The sequence below is a fragment of the Haliotis cracherodii genome, unplaced genomic scaffold (assembly GCF_022045235.1).
Source record: "Haliotis cracherodii isolate W230 unplaced genomic scaffold, xgHalCrac1.p SCAF_3, whole genome shotgun sequence".
Classification (NCBI taxonomy): domain Eukaryota; kingdom Metazoa; phylum Mollusca; class Gastropoda; order Lepetellida; family Haliotidae; genus Haliotis; species Haliotis cracherodii.
The window spans coordinates 45,906,847-45,926,049 of NW_027266286.1; the positions used below are offsets into that span (position 1 = coordinate 45,906,847).

General features: G+C 39.8%; 1 protein-coding gene and 1 pseudogene across 1 annotated transcript; both read left to right on the top strand.

Annotated features, from left to right (window-relative positions):
- Positions 1-2,087: 2,087 nt before the first annotated feature.
- Positions 2,088-9,450, top strand: LOC139475465 (uncharacterized; annotated as a pseudogene).
- A 3,279-nt stretch (positions 9,451-12,729) lies between these two features.
- Positions 12,730-18,910, top strand: LOC139475466 (uncharacterized). The gene is made up of 3 exons (XM_071258671.1): positions 12,730-12,799; positions 18,056-18,370; positions 18,741-18,910. The coding sequence occupies exons 1-3, from the start codon at positions 12,730-12,732 to the stop codon at positions 18,908-18,910; spliced, it is 555 nt and encodes a 184-aa protein (XP_071114772.1).
- Positions 18,911-19,203: the final 293 nt, after the last annotated feature.

A 19,203-nucleotide genomic window follows, 5' to 3' on the forward strand; every position in this document is an offset into this window, starting at 1 on the left:
TCTACCCGTAAAGGTGAAGGTCGCTGGATGATTCGAACCCAAAAAATGTTTTAATAGACACGTTACATGTTACCCCATTTCACCTCAACTCAATGTGCGAGGTGTGGAAAACTGAAATCGTTTGAGCTTAACTATGATGGTCTCAATTGATGGACTTGGTTGCTAGTTATTTTTCAACTTAATCTCCTCTTAGATACACTTCTGTCAATGATGATGGTATGCCGGGATCCTACTGGTGGTTAGGACTTCCTCCTGGTAGTGTGAACAGTACTCCACACGAGAAATGACGTTATTTGCTTTTGCATAATGCTTATCAGAAAATATGGGTGGAGGTGGAAATCTGACGATGTCAAATGTTCAGTGAGTTCAAAGCACAACATGCTTTGAAGCCATGTCGACAACAGACTGGTGCAGTGTCATGGTGGACCCTGTGTTCAGTGTTAATGTTTAGTTGTAATGTACTTTTATCACTCCAACATTGTCATGTTAAACATTTTCCTTCTTCACGCTCACATTATTGATAACGTTATCTACTGCTTGTCAGGAAAGTGAATACATCAATAAACGGAAATGGAAAGATTTACAAGCATTGCACCAGCATGACTAGTTTCACCATACGTTACATATGAAGTGTAACCAATGTATACTCATCATTCGTTTCTACCACAGGAAGAAAATAAGTTAGACACAATTTTTATGAATAACAACTTCTTTAATACTGTGAAAAGCTGTTATCCATAAAAATTGTGTCTATCTGTCATCCGTCAACTTCTAAGTAATGCCTATCAAACAATTTAAACAAAAAGTTGATTGTATACATTATTTAATTGTTGCATTAAGGCATTAAGGGGCTAATACAATTGCTGATCGGCTCAGAGTCTGTATGCTGTGTCTGAGTGGGGTATTCATGTTCAACTGTGGCATGGTACATGTATCTCAGTGAGTCAGCACTATAAAATCGGCAGTAGACCAGTACAAGCAAACGTAGACATTCACACACAAAAACAAACACAAACACCCCCCCCCCCCCCACCCCATATTGTTCGCCGTGCATTAACATGCAAGTGAAATTTATTAACCACGACCTTAGAGTCGGAGTGATGTCTTCAGGAATATGTATTGATTATCAATTTCAGAATACATTTATTTTTATTGAACGTTATGTGAAGCACAATTACTTTTTTCCGTTATTATAGGTTACATTTAGTTGAAGGCATCCAGATCACAGGTGTATGTTTACACTTTCTCCAAGTATGTGTAATATACTGAACCGCAAAAGAAACGTCACCATGGATAGTTATATGAGCAATCTTATTTGTCCAACACTGTAAACATACTTTGAGACATATCAAAAAGATAAAACTTGGCAAAACTGATCATCAAGGTTGTAATTAAAGTGTCAAATGTTCTTAAAGTGAAACACAACACTAGTCTCTGAGATCTGAGAAAATGGCATCACATGTCAGTATCTCTTGTGTCCACCATGTGCATTGATGACTGCTGTGCAACGGCGATATATGGAATGGATGAAGCGGTTGATGAAGGCCATAGGCACTTGAGCCCATACTCTGAGGAACGCCAAACGAAGTTCAGCTGCAGTTGTCGGCCTTGGTCGAACGTCATTCAGCCGTCTTTGCATCTCGTCCCACAGGTGCTCAATGGGATTTAAATCGGGACTGAGTGCAGGCCACTGAATGGTTCGGATGCCATTCTGATGGAGGAAGTCTCTTGTTGCTCTCGAAGTGTGGGCACGGGCGTTATCATGCTGAAAACCATGGTTGCGGCGACGTGCCAAATGAGGCATGTCGTGTGGTCTCAAGACGTGATCAATGTACCGAGCTGCTGTGACACAATTGCCTCTCCCTGGACCGATGTTCTGGAAGACCACAGGGCCGACCCTCTGTGCAAGACCAATTCCCACCCCACACCATGATGCTTGGACCACCCCACGAGTCTCTCTCAACAACACAAGCATCCGAATAACGCTCCCCAGTGCGTCGCCAGAATCTCTCTCTGCCATCTGCTGTTGAGATACAGTAACGGCTCTCGTCTGAGAAGAGGACTCTTCTCCACTGCTTGTGGCGCCAATGCTGGTGCTGTGTTGCCCACTGAAGACGGTCCTGGCAAAGACGTGGTATCAGAATGGGTGCTCGGTGTGGCCTGTAACAGTGGAGGCGTCTGTTCGTCAATGGTCGACGCACGGTGTCCGCCCTAATGTGTCGCTGGTGTGTCCCCATGGTCTGTCGAGCAGTTTCCGCAGCAGTAACAAAGCGATCTTGAAGATGTTGTCGCCCAATCTCACGATCCTGACGTCGGGTGGTGAGCCTTGGTCTTCCACTACGTGGTCGGTCGTCTGTAGTGTTGGTGGTCTGATACCGTTGCTGGAGCCTGTATATTGTCCTCACGTGGACTTGAAATGCATTGGCTACTTGCCGGGCGGTTTGTCCAGCTTGCAATCGTCCAAGGGCTTGGTGTCCCTGATTTCTTGTCAATCTTGGCATGTGGTAGCAATTCATTAACGAATGAATGTTATCCGATCTGGGTGGATATTTATAGGGCAAGAAATGGGGGAACGCATGTGCATTTCAAATTGCAAGAAACTCACATGCAATGGGTTACCATGGCCGTTGCCGTGGTGCGTTTGGTCGATCGGTTTTATTGTCATCTGCTTTGTTTTTTATCATCAAATTTCATTTTTCCGGACAAGGTAATGTTAAATTTTAGAAATTTTGACAAAAATTACCCAGATATTTGAATGACAACTTTTCATGCAATGTTACGTGGGCTGACGTTTCTTTTTTGTGGTTCAGTATATATGAGGAAGAACATGCTCGCCTTTTCGCGAACACCTGGTGTCATCACTGTTTGATAATGATACATGCACTCATGGTTATGATTTTGTCGGAATCGTTCAATGGACTCAGATTTCATATGACTAAAGGGTAGCAGGTTTCCCTTGTGATTTTTTGGGGATATAGTTAAACATGTTTGGATTAGACTAATCAAAGGCCAGGTTAATCATGCACTTGATCATGTTACGTAGGTATAAATCTATAACGGTTTCTAGTGCACAGTTTCATGTACACCTACTTGCATTTCTGTCAAGGGTTGCCATGAAGGTTATTTAGCAAAACCTGCATGGCATATATCTGGGTAATTGATCAAGTGTTGGTAAGCAAAGGTCTTTGCTGTGTGTTAAACTCTGATTCTAATACTTGAAAGTTGTTGCATCTTAAGACGTTCTGATGCGTCAGGTCAAGATATGTCTGAAATGTTTACTCTTCCAAAGTGAATGCCCATGTCATTATCATTTTCAACATTTACATTCCCGAGGAGAATTGAGAGTTGGAAGATAACAACACAACGAAATATGAACACTTTCCTCGTCCAGCTTATATATATATCTAGTTCATGCTTAGCGGTGGATATGTGGTTTTGCGATTACCTTTACAGCCTGTATCACAATCTCAACACAATTTGAGGATGCAATGGATATCAGTTGTTACGGCAGTTGGATTAGCTACCTTGGTCAATTTCTGTGCAGCAGAAGGTAAATACAAATCATCATTAAGACGATATAGTTTTCTAAGACTTACATATCTTGAAAATAGTGAGGTCATGCTTTCTCTCGTATATATATACTATATGGCTGACTACCGTATCAATTTCAATATCGAGAAGGATATTTGAGATGATATTGGAGAAGATCTTTGAGATGATCTTTTACCGTTTCATCTCTGCAGGTTTTCGAGGTGAACTCATGTTATTCATGGTGTATTTCATTCTCTTTGGAAATTGTGTAGGGTTTTTGTCGATTAGGTAGCTGGATTTATTATCCACAATATCTAATTTTCGTCTTAAGTTGTGCCTGCATGTAAACATCGGCGATGTTTATGGAGTCTTACTTGTTAGAGTACCTCTTAGAGAAATTATCGTTAAGGGTTGCAACGAATTGTTTGGTTCAAAAATGTGTTGACATGTGTTGATTACACTGTTTAATTATATGATGCGACACAATAACGGTTGATTATGTGGTAAATACATCATACAATGTTAAATTGTGTTGCAGAGGTGGATATGTGCAATGGAACAACGGCGAGTGCGCGGAACATCAGTCTGACAATAGATTTGACTTCAATGTACTATAGATGTTGTTGTCATCTAAATTTGAAAAGAACTCAGGTAGTGTTCAGAAATGTGACTATTGGCTGTGGAATAACACTTGATCATAATGTATCATTCCTTGACAAAACCTGTAACAGCACAGGCACCATTTCTCAGAAAGTCGATCCAGGTGAAATTGCGTTTGATCTGTGTGCCGTTCAGGAGGATTGCCATGCACAGACACAGTCACTCCAAGGCCAGCTGATGCTGCAAGCAAACGATGATGGTATTGTATTCCATCTACATGTAATCTGTTTTATCATACATGCTGTACATCACTTCATGTTAAATGCCGTTCGTCCTCTATCCCAAATTAAGTAGTGAATGTTTGACTTTTACATGTTCAACTGTTCACTTGAAACTCATGTAATTGTGATGATTTGGTAAAAATTGTGGTAACGTTGCTAATCAAGTTTGGTTTTTTTCAGTCTCATTCAAATCAGCTAGCTAACACATAGGTTTGAGGATGTCACATCGAGGGTCACGCAAGAACTACGTTTCATCCGACCAATTAGAGCGTCGTCAAATGTTCCTGTCTTTTTCTCATGTGAACAATGGACTTGCCTTTGCATGTGTTTATGACGGATGCCATCGCGAACACCTAGCATCATCAATATTTTACAGTGATTCATAAACTAAACACATGTAAATGATATAGTCGGAATCCTACAATCGACCCTACTTTGGAATATGCATATGCAAAGGGTTTTGTCGCTTTTATTTACAATATATATTGCGAAAGAAGTGAAAGTCCAAATGTTGTTTTTTTAATCATATAACCATGAATATTCGTAGGTAAACATGATTCATTCTGAACGATAGTTACGGGCTTTACGACTGGTTCCGTTAAGATCATCATCTATCTCCCGTTTCAATTGGAGAAACACTGGAAACGGATGAGCATTTCCATAGCCCTTGGGAAGTACATGTACTGCCATACAATCAGGGTCATCTATCAAACATTGGGATCTTTAAATTTGAATCGAGAACTTTTTCAAAAGATGTTTCAAAACGTAGTCGGGAATGCGCGTCGCATTTTTCAAACTTGTATTGCAAAGCTCGAGACAGCTGCTTTCTGATTGGCTATTGTCGACTTCCAGTTACCCCTGTGAACGGTCAAAAGTCACGGAAATCCGTTCTGACGTAATGTCCTCAAATCTTTTGTGTTGCGGTTTAATGACAATGTTTTTTTACGAACACTGTGGCATACCTTTTGGTTGTCCCGGATGTTTATAGATTGGACTCAGATGTATTGTGTTTCCGTATATGAACAGAAATAATATTTTGCGGAAAAGCACCGTTTGATCTACTGCAGCGTTTATGAAAATAAATTGATTTCAACAAACGTATGCGCTTTGTGGCAAGTACAACCAGTCAGGTGTGCTTGATTAGAATTACTACTGTCTGCAAAGTCTGGACATTTTGTAGAATTATAATGCCCGTTGGTTTCAGTAATATTATGTTGTACAGACATAGACGTGAACTGCAGACAGCCAGATCCATGCCCGGGTTCCTCTGACAGAGGTGTGACCGAGGTAGAGCCAACTACAGAACTGACTTCAACGTCTTCAGGTAAAGCAGAACAATACGCAGTGAACCTAGTCGTATTGTTAAAAATTGAATCCGGTGTGTTTGAGTAGAACTACTGCTGAATGTTTTAGAGAATTATACCATCTGACAAAAGAAACGCGAAAACCATACATGTTGAGTAGTGAGTGAGTATGGTTTTACGCAGCTGGTGTTGCTGTAATATTGCTAAAAGCGGCGTAAAACCAATATCACTCACTCTAAATTTTTGGATGGTTAGCGTTTCTGTTTGCGGTGAGTATGTATTGGAAATCATGTGCAGTATATCGTGATAAGAATAAAGACACTGTGGTAACATTTGACAGATTATTAGTTTTGTCAGAAACTCTTCTTGACGTACATACTTCTCTATATGTTTCTTTTGTTAGCGTTTCTTTTGGCGGTGTGTATACATTGCTTGTTAGCTGGATGATTATGTTAAGAGTGTAAAACAAGGGCTGGAGTCGTAGAGCGTGATATATCTGAGCAGGGTCGCACGCGCATAACTCCAGTCAGCTACACACACGGACATATAGGTCGCTATAGCAGTGAAATAATCTTGAACACGACGTTAATCCCCTTTGTCCTGACCTCAATTCATACATCTAGAAACTGTTCATAAATCCTCAAAGCACTTTGACAATGATTGATATGACATCTGCTTGCAGAAGCTAGTAGAAGCAGCCACACACGCGCGTGTACACGGCGCTATAAAAGTGCAATATTCTTGAACGCCACAAGTACTTTGGGATGAAAAGGGTCGTATGAGGTTATATTTGATAACTTGGTGTGCACGTTTGATATGAATTAAGGAAACTCTAAATAAATAATCTCCAAATAACAAACTACTTGTCACACGTTACGTTTATCACTTAAAGAACTTAGACGACAGGGCCCCTGGTGCCAGCGATAAAAAAAGTGAAGAAGGACATTATGATATCTGATAATCAGCTAAATCAGCTGCTTTCTTTTTCATCATAAATACAAATAGTACTGTAATCGTAGAGCTTTTGATCAGGTGTTTTTATCGTTCATACCAGTTTCCAGATGCAGTATGTGACTTTGGTCATGTTTGTCTCGTCGCTGTTGCTCTGGTCATATAACTGATCACAATATAATTCCTCAGATGAGAGGGTAATCGAATAAAGAATATATATATATTCCTGGCAAATCATTAAGACGAGATATTCGTCTTCTATAATAGTGTTACAGAACACGTATGAAGGTGCTTTTTGTTTAAGGAGTTTTGGAAAATCTGTCAACTCTGATATGCAAATTATGACAGTTACATCTACACTTCGGTGTAAAGTTATTTGGTATATGCTTAATACGAACAGTGAACCTTTCATTTTTATTGCCAATCAATCACCAAAACGTCTCATCACATTTGTTTTTGACATTTATTTCACAAGATAATAACAAGGCTCTCCTATTGATAGTATCACAGAATATTTGATGGGAAGAGAACTTCCTTGATTCAAACACACACTAATTATCAAATAAATAATTGTTTTCAAGAAAGAAAAAGAAGCTTATCAGTATTTGTAACTTAATTTAAATAATGAGTTGAGTTGATGACGCTCACATGTCGCATTAATTTCACACTGGGGACGGGGGCACATGACATGAAAAGCATGACTTATTTCATCATATGTTCAGTGTGAAAAATATATGTTTTATGATCCGTAGGAGTTTACATAGCGTTAGCGGTGGTTGGAGGCGTCTTGACGTGCATCGGTGTTGTATGCGTGATATTGTAAGTACACAGTAAAAGGTGATCATTTTCGTAATGTGTGTGAAACGAATACAAGAGAAATACAAGCATTGACTACTAGAGTTTTGTGTGTTATAAACCGATACATTTTCGCCGAGGACAAAACGAAACCTAGGTAAAAAGTCACTTCCTCAGCAGTACATCAGTTTCTTAAATATGAATTTAGAAATTCGTTAACGTTAAGCTTCGCTCTGAAAATCTGCTTGAAAATATGACTGTTCAACCGATCTTTCCGAATGTTAAATGCATGGTTCTGCGGTGTTGTTTTGTCACAAAAGTAACAAATATAAGGTTAAACATACAGAGAAAATGGTAGGACAGCCGTTGGAATACGATCCAATTCCAATTCGAAAACAATCGTAGAAATCTTTATTTTTAGAAAGTATTTATTTACTTACAGGGTACATCGGAGGAACCAAAACTTTCCTGTGCCACAAGAGACAGTTTGTGATGTTAAAGTGAAGAGGTACAACGAAGACATCATTTTACATGTTGACATGGCAGAAAACCAGAAAGAAACGAATGTGCCAGCAGAATGTGCTTGCGAAGATAACGGAAAAAGGAGCGGCCAGGTCATTAATGGCCATTTTGATGATGTTGACAACACCGTAAAGAACCCGGAAAATATAATTTCCGAATCACAATTGACGGCTTCCTGCAGTACTCTGAAACAGTACATCCAGGGCAACGGAGTGGGTAAAGATAATTATGAGGACGTTGACAACACAACAACGAAACAGATCTCTGAATCACAATCGAAAGCTTCGTGTAATACTCTGGAACAGAATAGCCTGGACAAGGGAGTCGGCGGAGATTATGAGGATGTTGACAACACAGCTAAGAGCCAGGAAGATAATTCTGAATCACAATCGACAGCCTCGTGTAATACTCTGGAACAGCACAGACAGGGCAACGGAGTCAGTGGAGATTATGAGGACATTGACAACACAGCAACGAACCATGGAGTTATCTCTGAATCACATCCGACGGCCTCGTGTAGTGCTCAGGAACATAACAGCCAGGGCAAGGGAGTCTGTGGAGGTTATGAGGATATTGACAACACAGCAAAGAACCAGGAAGATATTTCTGAATCACAATCGACGGATTCTTCTAATACTCAGAAACAGAACAGCCAGGCTGACGGAGTCGGTGGAGGTTATGAGGATATTGACGACACAGCAAAGAACCAGGAAGATACTTCTGAATCACAATTGACGGCTTCTTGTAATCCTCTGAAACTGAACATCAATCTCAACGGAGCAAATGGAGGTTATGAGGATATTGACAACACAGCAAAGAACCAGGAAGATATTTCTGAATCACAATCGACGGCTTCTTCTAATACTCAGAAACAGAACAGCCAGGCTGACGGAGTCGGTGGAGGTTATGAGGATATTGACGACACAGCAAAGAACCAGGATGATATTTCTGAATCACAATTGACGGCTTCTTGTAATCCTCTGAAACTGAACATCAATCTCAACGGAGCAGATGGAGGTTATGAGGATATTGACAACACAGCAAAGAACCAGGAATGTGCATGTATCTCTGCATCACAATCGACGGCTTCTTGTAATAGTCTGAAACAGAACAGCCAGGCTGACGGAGTCGGTGGAGGTTAGGAGGATATTGACGACACAGCAAGAAACCAGGGATATATTTCTGAATCACAATTGACGGCTTCTTGTAATAGTCTGAAACAGCACAGCCAGAGCAACGTAGTCGGTGGAGATTATGAGGACATGGACAACACAGCGGATGCCAATGAGCAGCCGACAGGACCAGAAAAAGTTGAATTTGATACATGCATCAAGGACATCATACAGGATAATGCATATGAAAGAATATCCACCGGAGAGGGTAATCACAGACCAGCATCCATTTTACAGATGTGCCACGAGACCATCCTTAAAACTGGTGATGTTTATGCGAAAGTGAAAAAGTGAGGATATGGAACGTTATGATCAGTGAGAGGCTACACATGGTACATGTAACACAACCAAAAGGTGCATGGAGCTTAACATTGACAGCAGTATTTATTTATCTCCATTCCACCATACTGACGTGTAGGCGGAGTTCTGCATTTCAACTTAATCGTCTATTCCAGAATGTGGCTGTTTGTTTTCATTTTACTGCAAATGTGTATTTTTGTTCGGAAGTAATCTTTGGAAATCAATATTGGCTTATTAAAAAGTACCTTCTGCGCCGTGTGGAAATTCATACGACGTGAAGCGATGGTCAAGTTACTGTTTAATCAGAGACATGCTATTGTGATTTAAAACCGTTGATGTGAATGGTTTGTTTTTTTAATTTCAATCACTGTATATACTCAATTAAACCACGAACAATAGAATTTGAATAATGATATTATGCGCTGGGAGACTGATGCAGCTCTACATGTATGTGATATTTTCAACTTTTGCCTGCAATAGTGCACATAACACATCCATCAAGTTAAAACATGTGTAAATAATGTATTGTGTTCTGATGGTCACTTGAATTTAATTGTTCATTTCTATTTGTTATCAAAGTAATGTTTTTTTGTGTGTACGTGTGCGTGTGTGCGTGCGTGCTAGCGTGCGTGTGTGTATGTAGATTAGTTACATCTCCAGTGAAAACAGCCTGGGGGATGTGTTTCCAAATGTCAACAAAAGATTGATTCAACCGAGCAGGCGTCACCTGTTGGTTTTTGTCGTGTCATAGGAGTCGTTCCGTTTCATCCAATACATGTTCTAAGGGGTTGAGGTCTGGAGAATCATCCGGCCATGGTAGTAGCACAGCAATGTGATTTCCTGCCTCAGCTTGGTATCGATTCCGTAGATGGACAAACCGAATACGTTTGTCTTGTTGACGTCACGTGTGGATGACCGACCGGTGGGAAGTCATGAGTGCTGCCCTGCTGTTGTACCTGAGAGATGGTAATGTAAAATATCTGGCACCTCCGTTTTGCGCCATTCCTGTTTGCAGCATGCCCAGGGCGCGTCGACTGGATTACGGTACAACATAATTGTTTTTATGAGCACCTGATAGCTAAACTGTCATTGTGCTCTGTTTACATTAAAAAACACATATCATGCTCCAAACCAACATGCAGACGTCCTACTTGTGTGCCATACATTAACATGCATGTGAAAATTGTGAATCACGACCTAAAAGTCGAGGTGATGTCTTCATGTATTGAAATATAGATTATTTATTTTCAGAATATATGTACTTTTTTTGCACTTTATATAAAACAATGATACATTTTTCCGTTAGTATATATATTTTCGTGATGTCATTTACAGTAATTTCCCTTTTAAACTCGCTTTTGACTATTTGATTGTTTTATTCATACATGTACCACTGCAGTCACCTCATGTTAACAACATTTCAACCACTGTAACCACATAAGGAATCTGAAACTGACAATCGCACCCACCTTAGATTTGATTTTACATGTCAAGTATTGCACTCAACATGTGATTATAGGATTTCGACGTTATCCTGCAACTGGTACAGGCTTTTGTTCCTCATTTGTGAGCATTAAAAATAAACATGTTCATTTTTGTATTTGTCCTTCAGAAGGTATCAATTAAAAAACGATTTACTCCCATGTGCCATGATATAGTTAAATGTGCTTGGATTAGATATTAGTAATATACATAACATTCAACACAACTTGTGCAACAATACCATGGTGCTATTACTCTATTTTGTTACTTAAATTTTGTTTAAACTCCGTTTCCTTCTTCTTTCTTGAGGTGCTCTGAGATTCTGTCCTATTTAACTACCTAAACAGACACAAATAACAACGTATACAATACACATTGACGTATACAATCACATCATTGTCGGTCAGCAGTAGAATCGAATTCCCTGAGAATGCTCTGAGATTCTGTCCTATTTAACAACCTAAACAAATACGCAACAACGTATACCATAAACATTGACGTGTACAATCACATCATTGTCGTTCGGTAATAGAATCGAGTACCCCTAATAAATTGATGAAACAAGATATATATATACTTGTGCACTGCGTGTAATTCTCGATTTCCGTTGATTCGGGCAGTAGATAACGTTATCGATAATGTAAACTAGAACAAGGGAAGTGTTGAACAAAACGTTTTAACATGTGACTCACAGAGAGATAACAGCATAAAGTATAGTATGTTGAAACCATAGCACTCAACACCACGCGAGTATAAAGTTCGGGCTTTCAGATGAAAACAAATGAAAGCATGTTTCATTGATGAATCCAAAAATTGGCATGCATGTTGAGTAGATTGTAGTGTTCATAGAGTAGATATCATAGTAGATATCTTCGATGTGATTTAGAATTTTAAAACATTAGGTTTAATCGAAATACTGCTTCAAATATGCTCTCTTCAAGAAACATAAATTCTGTGAAAGGTAATGGTTTTTAACAGACTCTGTGTGATGAAGTGATAATGAGCAGCATTCAATAGCCCTGTCGGAGACGATTAAGCACCATGCTTACCTGTGCTTACATTCAGCACTGAAGTTTGGCTTCAAGATAAAGTGTTAAATAAGGCCGTCAAAACTAATGATATTACCTCTATTAACTTCAAAACTAATATATGTGAACACGAACTTCTTTTAGCTTTGTGCGAGTGATAATACGCAGTTTCTTTGTATTTTTCATGAGGTCAAAGGTCAAGGTGACAAAAGGGGTTCGTCTGGTATTAATCACCATTTGATAGTGAAGCATATACACATTATAATGATATAGACGGAATTGTACAATAGACTCTGCTTTGTGCGGAGATTTCGTAGGATTATGAAATGGGTTTTGTCACTCTTATTTTATCACCAAAGGTATGAAATGCGATCCTGTTTTGAAAATGCATTCATGTATATTAGTCCAAGATCAAAGGGATCATTTAGTTTATCCCAACACGTAGCTATAGTTTCATCTACTTGTACTTTAGTCAATTGTCAAGGTCGTCATTAAAGTTATTTGTTATGCATTCTTATAAATATTTACACACAATGTGTGATTCTTATACTTGGTATGTCTAAAAAATATTCTGATCCATGTTGAAAGTCCGCGTCGTTATCACTGTTAACGTTTATTTTCCTGAAAGGTTAGCAGATAACAACATAACGTAAAACACTTCCTCGTCCAGGTTAAATATATACTATATATATATCGATTTCATAAATAGCGATAGAGAGTACTTAAATGATTTGAGTTTATGTCACGATCTCCACACAAGGTGATGATGCAGTGGATGTTTGCTGTAATAGCTGTTGGATTATCTGCCTTGGTCAATGTCTGTCCAGCAGAAGGTAAATACAAAGCATCAATAATATGGTTTAGAGATCTAAGACATTCAAATAATATTGATTTGAGATTAACGGTAACTCCATTATCGACTTTCTGATAAGTTTATAGGCATAAGCGAGATTTGTACCATGAGTGACCCTCACATGGCCATACCCACGTATCTGGAACCTTAAAACCCACGGATATTGACTTTTGGGGCCAAAGAAAGGCGGTTAAAATAGTGAACATGCGAGAGTTCATGTTATATTGAACATTGTTATGTTATGACGCCCCCTGCACCGTCTACTTTTGTAGGTTTTAGGGACGAATGGTAGTAGTACCGCAACGTTACTGCACTGTCGCCTGATTGCCTGGCGTAAAATCACTGTATGACGTCATCAAAAGAATGTTACTGCCCATTACGAATGGAGAGAATTATATCACTACGCACATTTCCTTTTGTTATGTTGTGAAATATATAACATGCTAACACATTGATATTATGATGTTTTGTTATAGATAAAAGTTTCATCCATAAGTGGTTACAGCTTTCAAAAAAGTTAAATGCGTGTGTGCTAAAGTGTCTTTTCAAAAGTTAAATAAATTGAACTAAAGTTAATATTTTCAAAGAACTTCATACGACTCTGGCGCAAAAGTTGTTTGATCACTAATACAACATTCAAGGCCACAGCAAAGCTTTCAAACAGTTTTATTATAGATATATCATGTTTAGGAGAACATTTCCAGGCCTTTGCAAGTGTTTGTGACGGGTGGCAGCAATGTGGTACCATTCGGTCACCTTTTAGCGAACACCTGGTATTATTTTATAGTGATCCATAAACACATGCTCATGTTGCAGTCAGAATAGTAAACTTGAAAATACTTATGACTGTGAAGATGGGTTCGTACAATAGGAGAACTACAGAACACGTAGATATTTGTACAAATAGGATGGCGTTTTTTTTTCTTAATTTTGAATTTCATGTTTCAAACATTCACGTTACTCTCTGTTTCTGCAAGCGTTGTTTGCAAGTTTTATTTATAAAACACACGCTTTTCCTTCTACTCCACCTTCATTTACATGCCCCAAATACTAGTACATATTTGCCAGAGAGTCTCAGGGACCAAAAAGTAACTATTGGACACACAGTTTCAAGTGAAACTTTCTGGATTAATGAAACAGTTTAGTGAACAGTGTGTCCTGTGTCAAATATGTTCATTATCACAAGAACTATTGTGGCATTCATTCATGAAAACCACACAATTAAAACACCAAACATGGAAACTAAACAAAACACTTGTGTGTTGCAAAATATGGGCGCAGTATTCATTATTGGTGGCGGTACCCTGGGGGAGATACATGTACCTATCACAAATATTATCCTATCGCCATTATAAAACACCCGAGCAGCTCAAAACCCAGGGGAGATAACCCACGAGGGTAACCATCGATGAGCAACTCCCTTCCCTGCCCCTGTCGACAAACTGTCGAAGCAACCTAGCAAATAAAATGCCAGAGCAACTCCCCTCCCTGCGACTATCGACAAGCCATCGACTAACACTCGGCAAGTGCTAAATCAAGCAAAAACCCGACAAGCCGTCGGAACATCCCCTCCAGCAGGCCGCTGGACCAACTTCAAAACATAGCCATAAACACATAGCAAAGAGATGCTTCTGAGAGCAACTCGTAGACAAACATTGTCCCCCGCTACCTATTCCTAATCAAATAAAGATTTCCCCAAGGATCCCGCCACTGATCCCGTATGGGATGACCGCAATCAATATGTTCCGAAGTTGGCTATTGCAGAGCCTCCTTGATGACATTGATGAAAAAGGCAGGACCTATCTCAGACAGATGAATGTCAGCATCAAAATACAGGCATGCATCCTTTGCCTTGATCTGATGCTTGATTCTAGCACCTCCCATTTGACAGATTTTGCGAGTCATGAACCGGTTTACTCGTTTTCGTTTTACATCAATTGACACTGGCGAGTAAGCTCCACCACATCGCCTGCGCGGCAACATATCCGACCAGATAATCCGAGTTTTTGGCAGGATTTTATGTAATTCATCCATGTCTGCATCCATGTGATTACACATCTCTTTACCCTTACGGCGTATAAGGTCATTTGAGCCAACATGTGGTAGGATAGCACCTGGAGGATGGTTGTGATGGAGCTTTGCTTTGATACAGTGCAGCAACTCAGGCCAATGGTGTCCCCTCTTCCCCAGCCAAGAAATGCAAGAATCAGGGCCCAAACCTAGGTTTCTTCTTAACCCCAAATCAAACAAACTCTTCTGTTCCCAATAAAGGTAAGATGATCCCACAATCCCAATATCTGAAACTTTGAAAGAGGTATTTGGCACATTACATTGCATTGTTACTTAAATTCAAGTAATCAAACCGATTCTGATGTAGCGCGTAAAGGAATCTGACTTTCATCTGCCCTACAGCTTTATTGTCTCCTGTGGTACGCCTTGCATGGCTGCCATTGTTGCTGCCCCGATTCGGAAGGGATGAGATTTAAATGCAGCCTCTGGTAGTTGACTGAACTTGAGGGCCTTGAGTAGTAAAGCTGGAAAAAAACTGTGTTTTCGTAACTGGAGAATGGTTGATGTGAATGAAGAGAGCATGAGATTGAGGCGTGGGTGGCAGGATTGCCAAACAGAAGGAAATAGCTTGTACTGGGCATATTTCATATTAAGAATGAGATCCAACTATGAGCTGCATTTGCCTGCCTGTTTGATTAGTCTTGGGGTGGCTAATATTTAGCTCAATCTGTTGTGCTTGTGTCTTTATATCCATTAAAAGTAAACTGTGACCAGGAACCCCGTTTATGCAATTCAGTTCACCAATCCGTAGAAATGCGAAGAAAGCCAACGAGAACATAGCCTTGTAAAGGAGAATTTCATAATTTGAGATGCAAACATGTTTTAAGATGTGCTTAACTTATGCAGTATGTCCAAAGTAATCGGAGCACGAGGATCTGGTTTGCCATTGCTCATGCTGAGCAACATGTTTCTTAGTATGAAGTGATCAGTGGTGTCTGCGAGCTTCATTACTTTGTAATACCAGCAGATTGCTGCCACATGTAGTGATGCAGTTGAATGAGCTCTGTTGTACGGAGATAAATATGAGATATATTGTAGTAAGTGTTCTATAGGGCCTGGCCATAGTTCTTGTAAGTTGTAAGTTGATCTAAACCTGGCAAAGGAATGCAAAGCAATTGTATAGGCTTTCTTAGTGTTGTCAGCTTGTGAAAGCTCTAGCAGCCTGATAGCTTCAGTTTCCAGTTGTCCCAGTGTTGGCTTGGTATGTCTGTTGGTCGCAGATCGAGATTGGGAGCCAGCTGTGGTAGGCGATGAAACTGAAAACGAGAGATAGCATCTGCGATGACATTCTTACTACTACCCTTACTAAGATGCTGCGCTGTGAACAGTGAAGCACAAAAGATCTAACTAGAACCATGACACGTGCAGCCTTAGATGTCAATTTGTTTAGAATCGTCACAACTGATTGGTTGTCTGAATGATCAAGCTGATCTGCGCACAGGCGTACTAGTACCAGAATTGGAAAGAACTCCATAAAGGTTGTGTCCGCTGTGTAACCAGCTTTTCTCCAATCTGATTGCCAAGCACCATAGGACCACTGATACCCAAAATATGGCCCGAAACCTCTCCCCTCGACCCAGCGCTGTCCATATAAAAGTACCTCTGTATTTGATTGCCATTTTTATCCAGAAACAATGAGACTCCATTGTGCTGATCCAGGAATTCCTGCCACAGTTGTAAATCCTTTTTAACTCCTTGCGTCAAGCAACTGGATCATTGGATTTTTCTGCATGTCGAGTGGCATCAATTAGCCTGCAAGAGAAAAGACGGCCTATTGGTGTGGGCCCTGCAGATAAAAATCAGTAAACCCAGTCGTGATTGTATTTGTTTAAGTAAGACTTTGTTTTGCTGAAGTAAATCTGATATTGCTTTCTGACATTGTATGGTTTTCTCAGCAGGGATTCTTGCTTCCATTGCCTCTGTGTCTATTTCTATGCCCAGAAATGTAAAGCAAGTGCATGGTAGTACGGTCTTTTTCGCTGCTATTGTAGTCTGTCTTACAGACCCTGATACAAATATATATCAAATACAGCCCATGTAAGTCTATAATGTTTGGCAAATGAAGAGAGTCACTGGGCTCCTTTTTATGATATTTTTATTAAGATAACTGAACAACTGTTTTTTTAATGTAAGATGTGTTCATTTCAGAGACTAGATGTTAGTCTACTGCTATTGGTACTCAACGACTATTGCAAATATCCAGAAAGATATCCAAATTTCGTTGAGCCTGTAGTGTATTCGCTGATCCCCGAAAGAGAAAATCATCTAGGTGATTTTACAGCCCATTGGGAGGCACATCAGCTACCTTGAAATTGAAAACCAAGGCGATCGCATCATCAAAGCGGGTGTATGTGACAGAGGATACATTGTCATCACTATCATTTATGGATGAACTTTCTGGATATGATTAGTGGTGAATAAATCTGAACTCGCCAGGGATTTTTAGGGAACCAGTCCTATGGGAAATATTCTAAATTCTTGCAATGGGGTCTTAGATAGGGTCCTGCCATCCGGCAATTGTACGATTATGGGGTCATGAATAACAACCATAATTCCTGGTTAATTTTAGACCAAGGCGTCAGTGGGTAACGCGACAGACGCAGTATAGGAACGTTCTGAGGGTTGTCAAATGGGCCTAACTGAGGGTGAGATATACCTAGGGTTTCAGGAGGAGTAATTGAAATTATGTTAAGAATAACCTCACCCTATATGGCGTCATCTGGGACCCGAGCGGACGGCTGGCACTGGATGTCTGCAGCGGCGGCCTGCTCAGTTGTCTGCGGTCCCCGGTCACTGTCAGGCCTCGCCTGTTTTCGTCCTGCCCTCCTCACAGACCCCACACTCTTCCTTATGTTCATCATGCTGCTCCTGTTACGCGGCGATATGGACTGTGAATGTTACCCACGTGTAGCTCGCTTTCAAAGTTAGACAGGAAAGGACAACTCGTATCGATGACCTGAATAACCTATCCAAACGTTTTAGAGTTATCTCACTTTAAGTTGCTTTCAGTTGCCAGTAATAATGAATTGTATCTCAAATGCTTTCAATCAAATATCTTACTCAGCCGTTAACTCTGCTAGAAGTTGTCTATCTGTTTCGACTTTGTCTGTTACATTTATGGCATATATGTGACAACTACATCACATCAGGTGACATTGTTTTGTAGAGGTGGAGATGTGCAATGAGGGATATGCGAGGGCACAGAAGATCAATCTGACAATAGCTTTGACTCCATCCACCTTAAGATGTTGTTGTTATCTAGATTTCAAAGCAGCTCAGGCAGTATGGAGAAGGACGACTGTGGACTGTGGAATAACGCTTGTTCATAATGTAACATTCCTTGACAAAAACTGTAGTGAAAATTTCAGCTTTTCTCAGACGGTCGATAAGAATAAAACAGATCTGTGTGTTGTTCGGGAGAACGGCCTTACACAGAACAAGTCACTCAAAGGCCAGATGCTATTGCAAGTGAACAGTTATGGTAATATATCAAATCAGAATCCTATCTATTGTATCATGCAGGATGTACAACATCACTTTATTATCTTTATGTTTTTTACTTTCGATCCCTTAAAAATTAGTGAATGTTTGACTTTGACATGTTCCACTGATCAACCTGACATGTTTTTCATTTTGCTCTTTATAAAAACTGTCATACTATTTGCTTTAAAAGTATTTCAAGGAATGATAAGAAATCACACTTTTCGAGCATAGTTTAGTAATGATCATCCAGAACTTCAATACAAATAAATTGATGTTGACAAACTGACATGCTTTGTGTCAATTACGACCTATCCGAAGTACGTGAGAGTTGAGTTGCTTGTTGACTACAGTTATATTATGTTGTTCAGACATAGACGTGAACTGCAGTGATCCAGTATTGATGAGTCCAAGCACTGCTTCCACTCAGCCAGGCGTGTCCGAAGTGGAGCCAACTACAGACCTAACTCCGTCAACGTCTTCTGGTAAGGACGAACAATACACAATGATCCACATGGAACATCAAATGATAAAAGCATAGACGTTTTAACCCAACTTTACAATTATGCTTTTAATTATGCCTAAACACACAAACTAAACTTTAAACATCATAATAGCCAAATGTTGATAAAGGTTGATAATACGTCAGGATGAATTAGTAGGCTTCAACACTTTTCCTTTGGTTCTAATCGTATGATCACAGCACACAATGCCCATATGTATGTGTAGTGGCAACCGTTCGTGAGGTTGGCTTCACACGGCTTTGAACAGTATTGGAATTATACCATGATGTGTGAGCTTGACATTATAGAAAAGCCGGAAGTGATGCAGGTC

Bases quoted from the DNA above. Each gene is read 5' to 3' on its own strand.
- LOC139475466 (XM_071258671.1), top strand. From the start codon at position 12,730: ATGATGCAGTGGATGTTTGCTGTAATAGCTGTTGGATTATCTGCCTTG. The intron at 12,800-18,055 runs GTAAATACAAAG...ATTGTTTTGTAG, and splicing joins CAATGTCTGTCCAGCAGAAG to AGGTGGAGATGTGCAATGAG. The intron at 18,371-18,740 runs GTAATATATCAA...TATGTTGTTCAG, and splicing joins ATTGCAAGTGAACAGTTATG to ACATAGACGTGAACTGCAGT.